Source organism: Hyla sarda, chromosome 8, assembly GCF_029499605.1.
Source record: "Hyla sarda isolate aHylSar1 chromosome 8, aHylSar1.hap1, whole genome shotgun sequence".
Taxonomy (NCBI): domain Eukaryota; kingdom Metazoa; phylum Chordata; class Amphibia; order Anura; family Hylidae; genus Hyla; species Hyla sarda.
This window is the reverse complement of record NC_079196.1, coordinates 54,304,786-54,326,764: the sequence shown is the minus strand read 5'-3', so window position 1 is coordinate 54,326,764 and position 21,979 is coordinate 54,304,786. Positions and strand designations below refer to the sequence as shown.

At 39.8% G+C, this 21,979-nt stretch overlaps 1 protein-coding gene across 1 annotated transcript; it reads left to right on the top strand.

The window, feature by feature from the left end:
* Positions 1-16,127: 16,127 nt before the first annotated feature.
* DLX2 (distal-less homeobox 2) lies at positions 16,128-20,335 on the top strand. The gene is made up of 3 exons (XM_056534141.1): positions 16,128-16,709; positions 17,592-17,776; positions 18,897-20,335. The coding sequence occupies exons 1-3, from the start codon at positions 16,373-16,375 to the stop codon at positions 19,245-19,247; spliced, it is 873 nt and encodes a 290-aa protein (XP_056390116.1). The 5' UTR covers positions 16,128-16,372; the 3' UTR covers positions 19,248-20,335.
* Positions 20,336-21,979: the final 1,644 nt, after the last annotated feature.

Below are 21,979 nucleotides of genomic sequence, written 5' to 3'. Positions count from 1 at the left end.
TATTTTCTATTATCACCAAGCATTTTGTCGTTTTGCACTTTCACTGTTTGCTCACCTATGCAGCAACACAATGGAGCTCAAAGACCCCTTTTATCCAGATTTTCTTCTGAACTATGTCAACCTAACTATCACCTTTCTTTCATTATACCTTGGAAACAAAGCAGAGAGCCTCTTGGATGTGTTCAGAGCCAACGTCTCAAGGTGCTAATTGCACAGTATGAGTAAAAGTCATCCTATGATTCAGTCTTACCCAAAAGGCCAAGGGTAATGCATGTGAGGCACCTGTTGTTCAATGGTTCAATGGCTGTCTCAATAAATAGCAAGTTGAATCTGTTAAGCTGCAGAGATTTCTTAGTATAATAGGTATTGAGTTTTTTGGAAAGTGGTTCAATAGAGGCAGAGGGAAAAAAAAACTACAATTTGTTCTAATCAATGTACTCACATTATAGACTTCACGCCGAGTGAAAAACAATATTATAAATAGACAGCTCTAAAAAATGTTTGCGAAAAATAAGAAACTGAAAAATTGTTGCAATCTGAAATAATAAACTACCATTACCAAGGGACCCTCGACCAAGCTGGCAAGCCTAGAATCTTTGTATTTCCAATATAGAACCTCAACCCCTAAGGCCAGAGTTCTATAATAATATTGTTCTCCATATAACATTTTACAACCGTGATACAATTAAGGATTGTCATCCTAATCCTACAATGATGCATTTCTGGAATCCAAGATCCCAAAGGCATAAAACACCACCGTAACTTGCCATAGAGCATTGCCGAGAAACACAGTGGAACCCTAGTTGAACAGATTAAAGCCACCAAGACATCTTATTTTTATAAGTAGATTTGAGAGAACTTGTTTTGCCAATGGATGAATTTTCTATCACAAAGACATATTTCACTAAACAGCACAATGTGCACCTATGAAGGGCTTCTGATGATGATGAAAAGATTGCAAGACCGGGTGAAAAAGATTGGGCTGCATACGACCAACCCAAGAAAGAAAACGTTGATTCTCCTGAAATGGTAACTTTGTTAATGTCCATATGAGTTCTGCCAAAATAAAAAAAAATACAGATATTAAAAAGAATTTAAAGTGTCGATTTTCAATAACACCATTTGTTGGCAAGATTTTGTACCACACTTTGCCCCAGCAGCAGCCACTAAGGACCCTATTACACTGGCCAATGTGTGGTGTAAACAAGTGCCAATATTGAAGATCGGTGCCCCTTTAAAGAGCCAATTACAAGGCCTGACCAACTGCACAGCTATATATATATATATAGAGAGAGAGATAGATAGATAGATAGATAGATAGATATCTTAAAGGGGTACTCCGCTGCTCAGAGTTTGGAAACTGTTCTGAAACTGTTCTGAACACTGGAGCCAGTGCCGGGAGCTTGTGACGTCATAGCCCCACCCCTTCATGATGTCACGCCCCCCCAAAATGCAAGTCTATTGGAGGGGGCGTTACTGCCTTCACGCCTCCTCCCATAGACTTGCATTGAGGGGGTGGGATGTGACATCATGAGGGGGTGGGGCTATGACATTACATGCTCCCCCGCCCTCTCAATGCAAGTCTATGGGAGGGAGCATGGCGGCCATTACGCCCCCTCCCATAGACTTGCATTGAGGGGGTGGGGCGTGATGTCATGAGGGGGTGGGGCTATGACATTACAAGCTCCCAGCAGTGGAGGACTACTTTAACATATGTGTTTATGTTCCAACTTCCATACGGCTGGAGATATTTCGATTCCACTTGGTACAGTTTAGGGATGTCCCGATAACGACAATCTCCACAGCCTGAGAGTAAAACAATGGAGCCCAGACAGTTCAATCATGCTTTGGTCCGGTGGCAGGGTATATAACCCCCTAAGGGCACAGCCCATTTGGGCCTTAAAAACACAGCCAGCTTAATTTTTGTGTTTTCATTTTTTCCTCCTCGAATTCTAAAAGCCGTAAATAGTAACATAGTAACATAGTTCATAAGGTTGAAAAAAGACCAGAGTCCATCAAGTTCAACCTATATCCCTAATGAGTCCCTATTGAGTTGATCCAGAGGAAGGCAAAAAACCCTCATACTAGAGGTAAAAATTCCTTCCCTACTCCAATATCTTTTATTTTAACATATAAAGACCCATATGAGGACTTGTTTTTTCTGTGGCCAATTACTTAGTTTGTAAGTACTTTGTGATGACATCTTTTGAGGGAAAATTGAAAAAAAATATTTTTGGGAGGGTTTCGTTTTTTACATAGTGCACTTTACAGTAAAACTGACATGTTCTCTTTATTCTGTGGGGCAGTATTTATAAAATAATACCCATGTACATTTTTTTGGTAATATAGGAAAAGGAAGAGAGATTTTAGGGTCTTATTTACGTTTTTGATTTTTTTTCTTCCAAATTTTACACTTTTATGTCCCCATAAGGGACTATTTATAGCAATCACTTGATTGTTTATACTGTTTATTGCTATACATACTGATCAGTACTCTCTGCCATTTACTTCTTAGAAGAGGTTTGCTATGGGGATTTGCTTCTAAACTGGGCGGTTCCCGAGACAGGTGTCATCAGAGAGCACTTAGACAGAAAAGAACAACTCAACTTCAGAAGCTCATAAGTATTGAAAGGATTAAGATTTTTGAATAGAAGTGATTTACAAATCTGTTTAACTTTCTGGAGCCAGTTGATATATAAAAAAAAAGTTTTTTTCCTGGATAACCCCTTTAAAGCGATACAACCAGCCGACAAACAAGCAAACACTGATCGCTGGTTTTCTTACACAGGATAGGAACCTAGTAGGCCAAATGTATAAGGGCCCTAAGAATGGCCTTATACATAGTATAAAAAATACATTGTAAAACCAGCATAATAATCTGCACCACCATCCACTAGAGGCAGAATTTGCTGCAAATTTTCCAATCCTCGGCACACCTACAATCTATTGAAACTCCATTGAATTATATTCTACTGTATTTTACTGTATTTTTTTTATGCAGATTCTGCAAATATTTACGCCTGTGATATGTAAATCTCAGCTAAGGGTACATTCACATACTGTATCTGCTGCAAATCTGATGCTGGTAACAGGGTGCTCCGGTAGGGGGAAAAAAAACACTTTCAAGTCAACTGGTGCCAGAAAGTTAAACAGATTTGTATATTTCATCTATTTAATCCATTTAATCCTTCCAGTACTTATCAGCTGCTGTATGCTCCACAGGAAGTTGTGTAGTTTTTTCCAGTTGGATCCCAGTGCTCTCTGCTGCCACCTCTTTCCGTGTCAGGAACTGTCCAGAGCAAGAGAGGCTTGCCATGGGGATTTTCTTCTACTCTGGACAGTTCCTAACATGGACAGAGGTGGCAGAAGAGAACACTGGGGTCAGACTGAAAAGGACTACACAACTTCCTCTGGAGCATACAGCAGCTGATAAGTACTGGAAGGATTAAGATTTTTACATAGAAGTAATTTACAAATCTGGCAGTTGATTTAAAAAAAATGATTCCTCCGGAGTACCCCTTTAAATCAATATAAATACTGTAAATCTGCAGCAGGAACAATACATGTGTGTATATAAAGTAGAACCTCCTTAGCTTCCCTTGACATACCCTCTTTCCCTGAAAATATACCCTACCCCGAAAATAAGCCCTAGTTGGATTATCGGGGTGGGCTGCAATATAAGCCCTACCCCGAAAATAAGACCTAGGCCAGGGGTACTCAACTGGCGGCCCACGGTCCAGATCCGGACCGTGGCCGCAAGTAATGCGGACCGGAACGCTGTGTGGAGGATGGGGGGGCAGCAGGAGTGTGGAGGATGGGGGGGGCAGCAGGAGTGTGGAGGATGGGGGGCTGCAGGAGTGTGGAGGATGGGGGGCTGTGGGAGGATGGGGAGCTGTAGCAGTGTGGAAGATGGGGGGGTGCGGCATCCTCCACACTGCTACATCCCCCATCCTCCACACTGCTACAGCCCCCCATCCTCCACACTCCCACAGCCCCCCATCCTCCACACTGCTACAGCCCCCCATCCTCCACACTCCCACAGCCCCCCATCCTCCACACTGCTACAGCCCCCCATCCTCCACACTCCCATCCGCCACACTGCTACAGCCCCCCATCCTCCCACAGCCCCCCATCCTCCACACTCCCACAGCCCCCCATCCTCCACACTCCTGCAGCCCCCCCATAAATAAATAAGCCCTACCCTGAAAATTAGCCCTAGTGTGTTTTTTGTGACTAAAATTAATATAAGACCCGGTCTTATTTTCGGAGAAACACGGTACATCCTCCATGTCCAGCTCTCACAGAGAAACTAATGACAAAACTGATCCCATAGTTTCCTATGATAACTATTTTATGTCTAGCGCAGTGTTTCCCAACCAGTGTGCCTCCAGCTCCTGCAAAACTACAACTCCCGGCATGCCCGGACAGCCAACGGCTGTCCGGGCATGCCGGGAGTTGTAGTTTTGCAGGAGCTGGAGGCACACTGGTTGGGAAACACTGGTCAGGCATCAGTTTTGTTGTCAGATTTAATAATAATATTAATAACTCTGTATTTAAATAGCCACACAGATTCCACAGTGCTGTACACTCAAATTGGTCTGTCAGCTGTATCCAAGTGTGCACAACGTCATTGGTTGTGTCCGGCTCGGCCAGACAACAGATACAGGTAAACTCACCTGTGCAATGATATCAAGGTGCTAAATCTTATGCATGCCTATGAAAAAAATTAAACTTTTACTGTCTCTTCTTTTGCAGATATGACTATCCCCATCCAGGAATCAAAGCATCGTTTTTATGTGACAACATTGTAACCATAAACTGTTAAGCGCGCCGACACCTTTCATCCCACAGATAACTTCCTTTTTTTTTTTCATCAGTGAAGTTGACCGACAGGTTTCTAATCCTCCTGTAAGCAACTGGGGGTGCGCAGTCTCTCAGTGGCTCCATACCAGGCTGATAATACTAAAGTGCCGTAATTATGGGACAGGTAAATGGGTTCCTGTGTACGTAGGAGACGGTAACTTATGCACATATTTAAGTATTATTTGTCTGCTGCCATAGCTGTTCCTAGTAAATATCCTGTGCGCAGATATTCCTGGAGCCAGGGACCCTGTTTTGACACCATCAGCTACTTTTCCCATAACAATCCTGTACCAGCAAGTAAAGCTCCTATGAGTCCTATCAGACAATAAGCAGGAAAACACTTCTGCGGCTTTTAATTATTATTTTGGAGAGCCGCTAGTGTGAGGAGACTGGCGCCTCAGTCAGATTACATACGTGGAGGATTATATTGCGGTTTGACACAAGGTGGTGCTGGTGGGCAGTTGTAGCAATGCCTCAAGTGAAATAGAATGTAAACTGCAGAAGAGTAAATATTTATGTTTTAGGGTACGATCACACGTACGCAGATTTGATGCGCAGGATTTTCTGCTGCAGATTTCAATGTAAACTAAATGGCTGAGCACAACTTCTAATCTGCATTTACAAATCCTGTGCATCAAATCTGCGCAGGATCCTGTATGTGTGAACGTAGCCTTACCTTTTTATTTTTTACTTTTCAATCCCTCCTAGTAATTTCTAGGGAGAAAAGTGAGATATTTGGATAGATATATAATAGATAGAAATAGATAGATAGATGTAAGTTACACAAAGTCTATGATCTCTAGCTAGATAGAAAGAGCTTAGATACAAATGAGAAGCACAGACAGATATGAGACAGGTGAGATACATAGATACTGTGTAAGATTGCTAGATAGAGAGAGATTGGATAGATATGAGATACATAAATGATAGATAGATAGATAGATAAATAGATAGATATGAGACAAATAGATAGATAGTAAGAGAGAGGGAGAGAGAGAGATGAGAGAGATAATGGATGGATGAACAGATAGATATGAGATAGATAGATAGATAGATAGATAGATAGATAGATAGATAGATAGAAATTGGAAATATCCGCAGCACACTAAGTAGTAAAATTCAAACAAGTTTTATTCCATCACAGTGGGGGTGTCCAGAACTGTGATGGAATAAAACATGTTTGAATTTTACTACTTAGTGTGCTGCGGATATTTCCAATTTCTGCTTACATATGGATCCCTGACCCGGGTCTGGACTCTGCGTGCACCGATTTTTGTTTTTCTTGGGTGCTGCTCTCCTTCTACTATATAGATAGATAGATAGATAGATAGATAGATATGAGATAGATAATGGACAGATAAACAGATAGATATTAGATAGAGATAGATAGATAGATAGATAGATAGATACAGAAAAGAATAAATCAGCCAGCACTTTAGTTGATACCAAACTATTATATGGACCTGGCCTGCAGGTGCACGCTACTAGGCTGGCTACCTCCATGTTGGCCTTGCACCCCACCCACCTCTATCAGGGGTATATATAAGGTGGCTTGGATGTTCCAGATCCTGCCATGCTTACTGAACTGTTCACACAGAGGCATATACACAGTGTAGGGTCCGTCCCAATGAGGCCACCTTATCGCGGTGGGACGGTCCAAGCTATTTGACGGCAGGCAGAGAGAAGTTTGCGAGCTAAGGGCCTCACTATCTCATAGTTTCACATTTGCATCTATTACACCATAGCTGTATAGCTCTCCATGTTTTATCTGCATGTTCATGTTTCACCTATATCCTTGTGCTGGCAGTGTGCTGCTGCATTCTTCTGTTGATAGATAGATAGATAGATAGATAGATAGATAGATAGATAGATAGATAGATAGATAGATAGATACATAGATACATAGATACATAGATATATAGATAGATATGAGATAGATAGATAGATATGAGATAGATAGATAGATAGATAGATAGATAGATAGATAGATAGATAGATATGAGATAGATATGAGATAGATAGATAGGAGATAGATAGATAGATAGATAGATAGGAGTATTCGATAGATAGATAGATATCCACTCCCCCTCATCAATGTTTCTTAATATGGTTCTAATATTCACAGCTGTAACACATTATTCACACTGTATCCACGGTTTTATGTCATTCTGATAATGTGACATGTTGCTGATGATGCACTGATGGTGGTATATACACTATAGATGACTGGGATATGGATTTTATGGGCAGACTATATGGGTCAAATGGTTCTTATCTGCCGACACATTCTATGTTTCTATGTGAACACTTAATATTTTTGTATAATTGTTTAATGGATTTTTCCAATGAGATTGATTGTGCACTTTATAAAATGTATCACTGTTGATCAGTAGTTTATGCTTGAGAATGAGGGCGGGATGCTGTCGAAACGTCGCATCCACTGCTGACCATGGGTCAATTAACACATTTTATTCACTTACTCCTGGAGTGCTGCTGGATCTCTATTGTGGTTTTAGATAGATGGATGGATGATAGATAAAGTTGAAATGCATAGATATAAGACAGAGGAGAGGGCAAGATGAGAGATGCAGTATAAGTCACAGGATAAGGTAGCTAAGCAGAAAGATTAGAAAGACATGGGTTACACAAATAGGTAGAGCAATAGATAGATAGATAGGTAGATAGATATGAGATAGATATAAGATAGATAGATAGATAGATAGATAGATATGAGATAGATAGATAGATATGAGATAGATAGATAGATATGAGATAGATAGATATGAGATAGATACATAGATATAAGATAGATAGATATGAGATAGATAGATAGATAGATATGAGATAGATATTAGATAGATAGATATGATATAGATAGATGAATATGAGATAGTTTGATAGATAGATACATATTAGATAGAAAGAAAGAAGTTAAATAGATATGAGATAGATATATAGAAGATAGATAAATATTTTGTATCTTTGCAGACTACTAATTGCCATTTTCCTTTTTTTTAAACTTTCCCATCCAATTTTGGTTGGTTTCCTAAAAGAGGTTTTTACTGTACATTCATATTAGAAAAATCTTTTAGGTCTTTTAGGGTGGACGTCTTCTCAAAGAATGTGGTATAAAGAATGGTGGACTGGAAATCTGTTACCAGAAATGTGGTCTGGATAAGGGGTTGTTTGTATTTTACATTTGCCTTGTAATGTTTTCCCAATAAAAGTAAACAATGTATTAAAGGATTCTGTGGTATTATATAAATATGGCTTAAAACAAGCAATACCGTAGTAACACCGTGTAATAAAATGTCATTGTTGCTACATTGCATCAAGGACTTTTGTGTAGGTCCATAAAACTATAAGTCAACTGACCCATAAGTCTGTATTCGTTTCCTTTCCGTAAAAACAAACTATGAGCATACAGAGAATCTTACTACAAGACAGCTTTATAAATTTCCCTCTAAAATGTGTATAAAAGCACGAGTGCTATTTAAGGCCCCTTTCACACTACAGGTATCATCCTGCTTTTTTACTGCCGTTATTTTACAATAACGGATGGAAAAATACGGATGCAATAACTGGTAATTTCGGATGATAACTGATGACCATCATCCTTTATTTTTAATGTTTTTTTTTCTTAAAAAAAACTGATGTTGTTCATCGTTATCATCCGTTATTACCGTTTCTTGTTTTTTTGTAATCAGGTTTTTAACCCTTTTTTTTGTAAAGCTGTACTGAGCATGCTCAGCACAAACAAACGGATGTTAAAAAACCTGACAATAACTGATGATAACAGATGTTTTATTTATTTTTTTACACCCATTTCCCATAGACTTCAATGTTAAATTTTAACATCCGGTTTTTCACCTTTTTTTTTTTTTTTTTTGCCGGACCAAAAATTAGTGCCTGCACCGTCTTTTGTGCCGGAAAAAAAATTACGTCAGTAAAAACGGACATGAGTAATATATCCTATTGAAAAAAAAAACTGCTATAAAGTTGGTCTTGTGTTTTTTATTGGACTCTTGTTATTATCTTTTTTTCCCACACCATTTGTTGTTATTATCAAGTAAGAAATAAAAAATACCAACTTTTTCCAAACTTCTCATCATCCTATCAATGAAGTTACCCTTGTTCCCTGCTGTCATGTACTCTGATGGGAAATACAAGGCACACACTATGGCTCCTAAGGCTGGAGTATAAGGCTGGGTTCTTATATGTCCGGCATAGGTGAACTTAGCCTAAATCTCGACGCAACTGATGCCACAACTGATGACAACTTGCCATCAGTTGTAAGGCATGCGGCGTCCGTTGTTTTCTGGGCAACAGACAGGGGAACGCAGCAAGCTGCGTTCCCCTGTCCGGTGCCCTCCAGCATGTCCAACCATCCGGCGTCAAAATTGAGACGCTGGATGATTGTGAACTGTCCCCTTCAAATGAATGGGATCAGTTCTAGCATCAGTTTCCCTACGGTGCACGCCGGAAGGAAACTGTGCTGGACGACTGATATATGTGAACCCAGCCTAACTCAGTCACATCAGTCTTCATACAGGACCCACACTATATATTCAAAGTATATATTAGTTTAGAAAAGTCTTTCCCAACCAGTGTGCCTCCAGCTGTTGCAAAACTACAACTCCCAGTATGCCCGGACAGCCTTTGGCTGTCCGGGCATGCTGGGAGTTGTAGTTTTGCAACAGCTGGAGGCACACTGGTTGGGAAAGACTGGTTTAGAAGAATGATAAACAGAGAATGGTGACATTCTGGAAGCACCATACCTAGCATGCAACTGTTTTTTCCTACATGTCACATAACCAAGAACTCAGTTTGGTACATCTGCTGCAGATCCCGGTTTATGATCCTTTCTTCCATTCTGGGATTTTGAATATCCATAGAAGATGTTAGCAACTGATACCAGAGGCGTAACAATAGGGGGTGCATGGGATGTGGTTGTATCAGGGCCTAGAGGCCTAATGGGACAAATAAAGTCTCTCATCACAATAGGAAGAGGCCGCTCCTATCAGCAAAGCATTACAATGTGGGGCCCTGTTACAGATTTTAAATTGGGGCCCAGAATCTTCAAATTACCCCTCTAAAGTCTGATACTAAATAATGTAACCGTTGCTCTTATTCTTCGAGATATTAAGATGCTAATCTAAAAGTATCATGTCTAATTACTCCTTACTACACTGCTCAAAAAACTAAGGGGAACACTAAGATAACACATCCTAGATCTGAATGAATGAACTAATCGTATGAAATACTTTCGTCTTTACATAGTTGAATGTGCTGACAACAAAATCACACAAAAATTATCAATGGAAATCAAATGTATCAACGCATGGAGGTCTGGATATGGAGTCACACTCAAAATCAAAGTGGAAAACCGCACTACAGGCTGATCCAACTTTGATGTAATGTCCTTAAAACCAGTCAAAATGAGGCTCAGTAGTGTGTGTGGCCTCCACGTGCCCGTATGACCTCCCTACAACGCCTGGGCATGATCCTGATGAGGTGGCGGATGGTCTCCTGAGGAATGTCCTCCCAAACCTGGACTAAAGCATCCGCCAACTCCTGGACAGTCTGTGGTGCAAAGTGGCATTGGATGGAGCGAGACATGATGTCCAAGATGTGCTCAATCGGATTCAGGTCTGGGGAACGGGCGGGCCAGTCCATAGCATCAATGCCTTCCTCTTGCAGGAACTGCTGACTCACTTCAGTCACATGAGGTCTAGCATTGTCTTGCATTAGGAGGAACCCAGGGCCAACCGCACCAGCATATGGTCTCACAAGGGGTCTGAGGATGTCATCTCGGTATCTAATGGCAGTCAGGCTACCTCTACCAAGCACATGGAGGACTGTGCGGCCACCCAAATAAATGCCACCACACACCATTACTGACCCACCGCCAAACCGGTCATTCTGGAAGATGTTGCAGGCAGCAGAACATTCTCCACGGTGTCTCCAGACTCTGTCACGTCTGTCACATGTGCTCAGTGTGAACCTGCTTTCATTTGTGAAGAGCACAGGGAGTCAGTGGGGAATTTGCCAATCTTGGTGTTCTCTGGCAAATGCCAAACATCCTGCACGATGTTGGGCTGTAAGCACAACCCCCGTCTGTGGACATCGGGCCCTCATACCATTCTCCTAGAGTCTGCTTCTGACCATTTGAGTGGACACATGCACATTTGTGGCCTGCTGGAGGTCATTTTGGAGGGCTCTGGCAGTGCTCCTCTTGCTTCTCCTTGCACAAAGGTGGAGGTAGCGGTCCTGCTGCTGGGTTGTTGCCCTCCTACGGCCTCCTCCACGTCTCCTGATGTAGTGGCCTGTCTCCTGGTAGCGCCTCCATGCTCTGGACACTACACTGACAGACACCGCAAACCTTCTTGTCACAGCTCGCATTGATGTGCCATCCTGGATAAGCTGCACTACCTGAGCCACTTGTGTGGGTTGTATACTCCGTCACATGCTACCACTAGAGTGAAAGCACCGCCAACATTCAAAAGTGACCAAAACGTCAGCCAGGAAGCATAGGAACTGAGAAGTAGTCTGTGGTCACCACCTGCAGAACCACTCCTTTATTGCTAATTGCCTATAATTTCCACCTGTTGTCTGTTCCATTTGCACAACAGCATGTGAAATTGATTGTCAATCAGTGTTGCTTCCTGAGTGGACAGTGTGATTTCACAGAAGTGTGATTGACTTGGAGTTACATTGTCCAGGAACCATCAATGATCCATGCTTTGTTTCTACCAGTAGGGGGCTCCAGTGATCATCATTTTCTTCTGGTCATCCTCTGCCAATGCAATCTTGTGTAATAGAAGAGGTGTAAATGGGCACCATGACTCATATATACTTAAGCCACAAATATGGGTGTTTGAAGAAGAGGCCTTTATCTGGGAGACACTGTCACACTGCACGACTAACCGACTGTTTGTGCTATTTAATTCAACTTTGAAGCTTTAGGGTTAAAACACACAATCGGGTTGTGTTGCAGTTTTCAATACTGCAATGAGATTCCTCCATTACTTACAATTGGAAAGCGACATGATGGCGTTGTCATCTGCAACACATCTGATGGCAGTTTCCACCCTTACTTTGTTAAATACTTTGTATCCAATTCGACTTTATAGAGATGTCAAAATAATAGTTGTTGTGTTAGATAAAAAAAAATGTCTGCTTCAATGCAGGAATAGCGCCACACGCAGCCTATGTAGAAGAGTGGCCCTGTTTCTGCAAGCAGCCATGTTTCTTCTTAATCCCTTGTAGAATGTAAACTTGTATGGGCACAGCTCCTGCCTGATGTCACCATGTAAACACTGTTTCTCAGAACCATTACAATGTATTACCCCAATAAGTGCTACAGAAGTGGATGGCGCTAGAAATATTACTCATAATCTCATTCAACACTTTTAATGATCTACAGGTGATGAAAGGGAAAAGCGCTAATGATATGAAGGCTCAATAATCTATTCATGTTCAACTGTTCATTATTGCTTTTGAAAAGATTTTATTACCAGAAAAAAAAAAGTGATTAATCGTAATGATGCAAAACGTTTTGATTATCACATCAACATCCATGGCCGGTGTGGTAACCCGCCTCTCGGTGATTTATCACTTACGATTGCTAAATATACAGGTCACGTGATTCCTGGATTAGAATTAACAATCAATCGTAAATGTTACGCTTGTCCAATAAATTTTCCTAATGACTCGATAGACTACTGTTGATCATAGCAAATCTTTTCTGGCACCATAGAAACAATTACCGTATTATTATTAAGTGAGTTTCCCTCTTCAGACAACCCCTCTATGAGATCCCATGGTGACGCCTTCATTCAGCTATTGGAAAACTTGCGCACCCCTGCAGTCACCGAAACTGTCCAGAAGACATTTATTAGCCCCACAAACTGTATACTGTATAAACTACATATTCTCTAAAAATACCACTTCAAAATCTGAGCGGAATCTGCCACTCGGATTTTAGTCTTGGCTTTAATGTGAATTTTAATGCTTTTTAAAGCTCCCAATAGAGATTTTTTTCGGAAATGCTCAGAAAAATGATATGTCACTTCTTTTTCCACACTGGTGTTAGTTTTTTTCCACTGAAATCAATGGGAGATGGTTTTTAAAGCCTAACTGCATGGGTTTTGCTGTAGAAAATATAAGCCCTTTGATGTAGAAAAATGACTTTCCGTACTTATTATAACTGTATATAACTCATATAGTGTCCCTGGTTTATAGAAAGTGAAGTCATTGTGAAGCTACAAGTACCTGATAACTGGTAAGATTCAAATAATGATAAAGTTATCACAGCGATAACTGTTTTAAGCAAAGTATGCAAAATGTTACTTGAATTGGTGCAATACCTCAGTATGTATTAAATCATAAAAAAGGGGCTAATGCACACAGCCATATTTAGATGAAATCTGCCCCATGTCTCTGTACGGCTGGATTCTTATATGTCCGCTATCCGGCATAGATGAACTCAGCCTAGATCTTGACGCAACTGATGCCACAACTGATGACAAGTTGTCATCAGTTCTGTGGCATCCAGCGTCCATTGTTTCAGCGTCCAAGCTGCATTCCCCTGTCCGTGGCCTCCTGCATGTCCAACCATACGGCATCAAAACTGAAATGCTGGATGATTGTGAACTGTCCCATTCAAATGAAATGGATCAGTTCTAGCATGTTTCCCTCCGGTGCGCGCTGGAGGGAAACTACGCCGGATGCATGATATATGTGAACCCAGCCTTATATGGAACCATAGGGATTTCACGTGCCACTGTACATGGTCTCTGTGCACAGTTTTCCTGAACCATTTTTTTTTATTAGCAATTGCTTTATATGAATCAATAAATAGTGATGTCTTGTGTAGACAGCGTGCCCTATAGCGATCATCAAATTTGGCCTCTATTATGATACCTCAATGGTGGTCTCCAAACTGTGGACGTCCAGATGTTGCAAGACTACAACTCCCGGCATGCTGGGAGTTGTAGTTTTGCAAAGTCTGGAACAAAGCCACAAAGACAGAATGGTCTGTTTTTTGTTTCACATGACTCTTGAGACAATTTTCCAACCTCTAGTATCCCAGTGTCCTGAGGGGATGGGACCAACCACATTTCCTAGTTGGTCCCAAGGACACCATCACAGACATGTGGACGCATTGTACGTTATGTCTGTTCTTAGTAGGCATGCACTATAATTTAGCATTGACTTGAAAAGTTCATATGGGGCGATGTACAGGCACACAAATAATTTTCTATTGGAAATATCAATTTGCGTCTATGCTGATTTTCCTATAGTGAGAAAATCTGTACATCTATGGCCTATTTCAGAGATTAGAGTCAAATGAACCTACAGTACAATTCACCAAACCCAAATGTAGTGAATCAGCCATCAGTTCATAAAGTCCCCCTTTGCATATGTTCGGCATCCTGCGGCATTTCCCTCTGACGCTGTCGAAAAAGGGGATGATAGAATGGATCAAATTCCTTTGAACGAAACAGTTTACATTCATCCGACATTTCAAGTTTGGCTGCTGGAGAGTTGGACACCTGGCATGGTCGCCAAATGGGGGAATGCAGCAGAAATAATGGATGCCAGATCCTAAACAACTGATACCAACTGATGCCAACTGATGCTCGTTCTCATTAGTTTTGGAGTCAGTTGCATAGAGTTTTAGGCTGGGTTCGATGAGCCGGACATATGTAAACCTTGCATTAGTCTCCCAAGTGTTCCGATTCCCCAGAGGAGTCTGGAATGAGACTCCTGATGGGAATCAGATTGCTTTGGAAAGACAAAACAACTTTTACAAGACTAAATGAATCGTCAGACAATTTTTTTAAATCAGGTTTGACGACTCGTACTGTACATTTGCAACTCACTCAATTCTACCAGAGCTCCTTCACTTTTTCTTTGGACTGCAGATCTGGTTTCACACTACGTTTGGGGCATACATCAGCTGGGTCTGACAGGGGGATTTTAAAACCACCTTGTGTCGTATCCTGGATGGTCCTGTGCAGTACCCCATTGATTTCAATGAGTGACCAGAATCAGGCTGCATTCACATTACGATTGCAGCCAACGGCTGCTGGATCCAGTTGGTGGAGGGGAAAACTGGGCGCTCCCGTACCCCAGCCGGTCCGGCCCGGAAATCCATTCAATTTAATGAGCCGACAGGATTCGGTTTTAGGTCCGGTCACAAAACCAAATATGGGGCAGAAATGAGCCGACCGGATTCACTGTTTGACTCCAGTCGGCTAATTAAAGTGACTGGATTTCAGCGCCGGTCCGGCTGGGGTACAGGAGCACCCAGTTTTCCCCTCCCCCAGCCGGATCCAGAAGCCGTAGGCTACAATCGTGATGTGAATGCAGCCTCAACGAGTGACTCCGATAAATTCATTTTCCCTCCGGATCCGGTTTTTGAACCGGACTGAAAAACGTGGTCTGCTGTACCGCATACGGTGGAAAAAAAATGAGATTACCGGAGTACCGTAATGAGCTTACACTGACTCTAGTCACTCATTGAAATCAATGGGGTACGGCCCCGGAACGGCAGGGATACGTTTTTTACATTTTTTTTTTTTTTTTTATTCCCAAGATCTGGCTACCAAATGGCCCAAACGTGGTGTGAGCCCAGCCTTACTTACATTCAGTGCGGCTCAGGTATCTTGTCCTTTATGGCCAATATTGATAAACGCAGACATTCCTTTGTTTTTTAGATTTTGTTCATGTACGCACTAAAACGGCGTTCTCCAACCTGCGTCTCTCCGGCTGTTGCAAAACTACAACTCCCAGCATGCCCTGACAGCCGAAGGCTGTCAGGGCATGCTGGGAGTTGTAGTTTTGCAACAGCCGGAGAGACGCAGGTTGGGGTTTACCGCATTAAAGAATTGCAACCTGATGCTAATATTTATTATGTTGCATATAAGGTTAATTAATACATTTTCTTTTTTCTATACCATATTTATTTGTAAACCTTATTTTTCTACAAGGCTACTAGTTCTCTTCTTCTTTTTCTTCTTCTTCTTTATCTGGGACCTGAGTTCCCTTCCCCACCCCCACCCCTCCCTCCTTCCCTGCTGTGTAGGAGTCAGTGGCGCTCACCCAGCAGAAGGGAGGGAGAAGCTCCTGTCCTGGGGCAGAACCCTGAGAACTGTAGAACCACCGGCGGCCGCTGTGATTGGCTGTTGCTAGGTGACGTGGTTGACAGTCACATGACTGGAGTTAAATGCCTGGCGCTGAAGCAGTGAGCAGCAGACAGTGTCTAGTGATCAGCAGTCTCTGCTGTGCCTCCTTCTTCATCCAGGTCTCCTGTGTGGATCATCATGACTCCAGCATCGCTGCAGCTTCTCAGCTTTCTTTATTGACTTTCACTTACTTTTGGCTGCACAGATTTTTTATTTAAATTTTTTTTTTTGCATTTTTTTTTTTTATATATTTTTTTTATTTTTATTTTTTTTACTGCATCCTCTTCAAAAACTACTGGTTAAAATTGCAATCCACAATGACTGGAGTGTTTGACAGCTTAGTGTCAGATATGCATTCGAACCAGATGACCTCAAATAGTTATCACAGCCTTCACAAGTCCCAGGAGTCCCCCACCCTGCCTGTGTCCACAGCCACTGACAGCAGCTACTACACAAACCAGCAACAGCAGCAGCAACAGCAACACTGTGGAGGGGGGTCTCCCTATGGACAGATGGGATCCTACCAGTTTCACAGCAATGGCATCAATGGTATATCCTACCCTGCCAAGTCCTACGATCTGACCTCCTACAATGGCTCCTACAGCTCCTATGGACCCTATGGAACAAGCCCTTCCCCTACTCACAACGACCAAGGTAAGGAAGGTATCAGCACTATGCCAGACTTCTGGCACACTTCGGGCCCATGCATGTTGAGTGGTTTTCAGCTATGACTGCTGCTTTAAAAATGTGTTGATGCTGCAAAAAAAATAATAATAATAATAATTACATACTAAACCCTGACACCCTAAGCATTGAGCAGCACTGACAGATCAGGAATAAGTGTTATAAGGACCTGATAATGCATTATGTGCCCTTCTGTCTGATTGTTGTCCTAACTAACCCTTTCCCCTATATGTTTCACAGAAAAAGTGGAGTATAACTAACCCTTTCCCCTATATGTTTCACAGAAAAAGAGGAGTATAATTAACCCTTTTCCCTATATGTTTCACAGAAAAAGAGGAGTATAACTAACCCTTTCCCCTATATGTTTCACAGAAAAAGTGGAGTATAACTAACCCTTTCCCCTATATGTTTCACAGAAAAAGTGGAGTATAACTAACCCTTTCCCCTATATGTTTCACAGAAAAAGTGGAGTATAACTAACCCTTTCCCCTATATGTTTCACAGAAAAAGAGGAGTATAACTAACCCTTTCCCTATATGTTTCACAGAAAAAGAGTATAACTTACTATTTCCCTATATGTTTCACAGAAAAAGAGGAGTATAACTAACCCTTTCCCCTATATGTTTCACAGAAAAAGAGAAGTATAATTAACTCTTTTTTCCTATATATTTCACAGAAAAAGTGGAGTATAACTAACCCTTTCCCCTATATGTTTCACAGAAAAAGAGAAGTATAATTAACTCTTTCCCCAATATGTTTCACAGAAAAAGAGGAGTATAACTAACCCTTTCCCCTATATGTTTCACAGAAAAAGAGGAGTATAACTAACCCTTTCCCCTATATGTTTCACAGAAAAAGAGGAGTGTGAGCCTGAGGTCAGGATAGTGAATGGGAAGCCCAAAAAAGTTCGCAAGCCCAGGACCATCTACTCCAGCTTCCAACTGGCGGCCTTGCAGAGGAGGTTTCAGAAAACACAATACCTGGCACTGCCCGAGAGAGCTGAGCTGGCAGCATCGCTGGGCCTAACCCAGACACAGGTTAGTGCTGCTGCTGTGTAATGCCATGGATACATTTATTATATATACAGAAAGAGATACATACTAGTCTTATATATTATTACTGTAACAAATATTGACAATAAATCATTATAAAATATGACAATAGTGTGTGTGTGTGTGTGTGTGTGTGTGTGTGTGTATATATATATATATATATATATATATATATATATAGTGTGGGGGAGGGGGATTGTGTTTTTTTTATATTAATTCATATATTTATAAAATAATAATAATATATCATATTTATATAATTCATATATTCTTATAATAAAAGAAAATAAATCTATTGGTGATGTTTCTGTATATATTATCGATATGTATATCTATCTATAGATAGATAGATAGATAGATAGATAGATAGGACGTATGTGCATCATGGGAATGCATCTTATATATGTAACTTTACATGATGTTTAGTCTTTGTGAGGCTGCCGGTCTCAGTACAGAAAAATATGACAACTATCTATCTATCTATCTATCTATCTATCTTTAATACTAGCACGTGCTTTTCTTTTTATCATGAATTGTGTTATATTACTATGTATCACTATCTATATGTCTCAGATATTCTCCATAATAATTATACATTATAGAACCAGACAACTTCGGGATGTGGGGTCGCACTGTGCATTATTATATTTACAGAGAAATCTACATTTTTAAATTATAGATATATAGATAAATAGATAGATAAATAGACTATAGCTGTCTATCTGTATCTTAATTAATATCTATTGCCATCCTTTTACATAGAACATTACTGGTGTCCACGTGTTTATTAACTCTCTATTCCCTGGGCCGTAGCAAAATAGTTTCTAGTTACATAATTCTGTAATTATTGCATTTTTATGCCTTATATTTGTTTGTATGTCAATTACATAAATAAAATCCTTTTTGTGATATAATGTTCGGCAGGGTATATACATGATTAATGAACTATGAATACAGCTTTATGTGTCGTTATATATTATAATTCTGCTTTGATGGGAAATAATACAAGGGGTATTAAATGGTCGCAGTATATTTGTGTGTATAGATATAAGGATAGATGGGGGAATAATATAATATGATATAAATATTTGTCCTTCTTCATCAGGTGAAGATCTGGTTTCAGAACCGTAGATCAAAGTTCAAGAAGATGTGGAAAAGTGGCGAGTTGCCCTCTGACCAGCACCCCACAGACAACGAATCCCCCACCTGCAATTCCCCCCCTTCTGCAGTCACCTGGGACTTTGGGTCACATCAGAGGTTGCAGGGGCCTAACCCAACCCCCAGCATCCAGCCCCCCAACTCTGGCTCCAGCCCCAGTGCCTTCCTAGGCAGCTACTCCTCCTGGTACCAAACCTCAACTCCAGCCACACACCTGCAGTCCAGTCCATTACTGCAACAGCAGCACCACCTCCACCATCACAGCAGTGCAGCTGTCACTGCAGGGACTATCTTCTAAGGGACTGTGGGGGGTGAGATGAACACTAAGGAGCACAATGACTGGGAGAGGTCTCCTTTCTGTGTCACCGATCACAGGTGGCCTCAGGTTCATGTCATAGACTGGTGATCTGATCAATCTAACCCTGGACTCACTGATGACTGGAGATAAGGTTGTCTGCTCTCCTAGTAGACCTGAAATGGATCTATGTAAAAAAAAAAAAAAAAAAAATAGTGGAATAAGAAAAACGAAAAAATTCATTCCAGCAATTAGGGATAAATTGTGATCTCAAATCCTGATTGGGATTTCTATCATTTATCATTGTTATTGAATCTAAATGAGCTTTACAGGTTACAGGCTTAGATTACTCACCATAAGTGTTCTATCATGTGTAGAACTACAAATGTAAGCATGCCCTGGCATTAGCTAGCCTCCCTACCTCTGTTATGCCACTACTGTGTCCACTAAATGAAATGTCAGGAGACAATCGGCCGTTATTTTTCTACTACACATTTAAAAACTTTTTCGTTTGTTTTTGCCAAATAAAAACGTTATCACTGTTTATCTGATTTGCTACAATGTATCAAGTCAGAAATCCACAACACTCTCCCCTGCCCCTCCTATAGAGTGTGGATCACCAGTGCAGTTTTTTTATTTAATTATTTTTTTTTTTTATACAGGATTAGGTGCCTTTTTGGATAACCTCATTTTTAATGGATAAAGAGGATTTTTTATATGTAGATATAAGAAAAGAAAAAAAAACACGTGCTTAAATTATCTTTTTTAATGAATTCTGCATCGAACCCTTGTAAATGGCTGCATCGTCTCTGTACAGTTTCCTTTCCTTTGTATGAGCTGCAGAAATTATTTTTATTTTTTAGTCTCATTATTGTCAAACATTCCCAATGTCTAGTGCAAAAAAAAGTTTTTATCCTGTCCTTGTTTTGCTGTTGTTTTTTTATTTTTCTTCCTTGCCTCCACAACCAGGCTACTACTGATTTTATTTCACGGAACAAAGAAAAGGTTTATTTATTTTGGATACAATTTATCCATGTTGTTATTATTATTATTATAATTTTCTTTAATGAAAAAAATAAAAATAAAAAACACACAAATATTTAAAATAAAATATTGTTTTCATGAAACAATCCCATTGCTGAGAATTCTGTTATAGAACTATGAATTACTATATATATATATATATATATATATATATATATATATATACTGTATATATATTATATATGAGAATTCTGTTATAGAAGTTCTATTCATTACTTTATATTCACTGTATATATATATATATATATATATATATATATATATATATATATGAGAATTCTGTTATAGAACTATTAATTACTATATATATATATATGAGAATTCTGTTATAGAACTATTAATTACTATATATATATATATATATATATGAGAATTCTGTTATAGAACTATTAATTACTATATATATATATATATATATATATATATATATATGAGAATTCTGTTATAGAACTATTAATTACTATATATATATATATATATATATATATATATATATATATATAGTAAATTTGAGTAGCCCTATTAGTCCAGTGATGCAGATGCAAATCATAAAATGTTGCAGTATATTGTACAAGATACTGCAAAATTTTATGATTTGCATCTATATATATATATATATATATATATATATATATATATATATGAGAATTCTGTTAAAGAACTATGAATTACTTTATTTATATATATATATATATATATATATATATATATAATTCTGTTGTAGAACTATTAATTACTATATAAATATAAATATATATATATATATGAGAATTCTGTCAAAGAACTATGAATTACATGTTTTTTTTATATATTCATATATATATATATATTCATATATATATATATATATATATATATATATATATATATATATATATATATAATTTTTATTTTTTATTATTATTTTTTTTTTATTAACCATTTATGAATGTGACTCCTGGGTGACAAGGAGAAGAACACACGAGGCAGCTGGATGGAAGAGTTTTATGAGCTTTGTGATTGATCTGTGCAGTGATCATAAATTGTGGCTTAGGAAGTGGGAGGGTTTTGGTCGTGAATCAATCATAGGAAAGACTCAGGTTTTTGCAGACAGTCACTCCCATCCCAAGGAGCTGGCGCCAGGGCCTCAGTAAGTCTGCTTGGTGTCGTCACTGGCACACGCCCTCTCACACCCACCCAGTGCAAAGAAGTCTTGGCACACAGGAGCCAGTTCATCTTGCTGAACAGCTCTCCCAGGTTGTTTATGATTTGTATCTTGTCTGAATTCACTGACCAAACATGCAATGTGAATTTGGAGCAGTGTTTCCCAACCAGTGTGCCTCCAGCTGTTGCAAAACTACAACTCCCAGCATGCGCTGTCCAGGCATGCTTGGAGTTGTAGTTTTGCAACAGCTGGAGGCACACTGGTTGGGAAACACTTAGGGTGCGTTCACACGGCCGTCTGTCCCCGTTTTTTTATCCCCGTTTCGGTTCCGTTCTTGCAGGCTGTAAACGGATTAAAAACGGTTTTAAAAAAAATCCCATTCACATCAATGGGATTTTTTTTTTACAATCCGTTTACATCCGTTTGCACCCGTCTGCACTCATTTCGTTTTTTTTGACGGCAGAAAAAACGGCACACGCAGTATTTTTTCATCCGTAAAAAAAAAAAAAACAGAAAAAAAAAAACGGATACAGTAAATTTAACATTG

Bases quoted from the DNA above. Each gene is read 5' to 3' on its own strand.
- DLX2 (XM_056534141.1), top strand. From the start codon at position 16,373: ATGACTGGAGTGTTTGACAGCTTAGTGTCAGATATGCATTCGAACCAG. The intron at 16,710-17,591 runs GTAAGGAAGGTA...TATGTTTCACAG, and splicing joins CCCTACTCACAACGACCAAG to AAAAAGAGGAGTGTGAGCCT. The intron at 17,777-18,896 runs GTTAGTGCTGCT...CTTCTTCATCAG, and splicing joins TGGGCCTAACCCAGACACAG to GTGAAGATCTGGTTTCAGAA.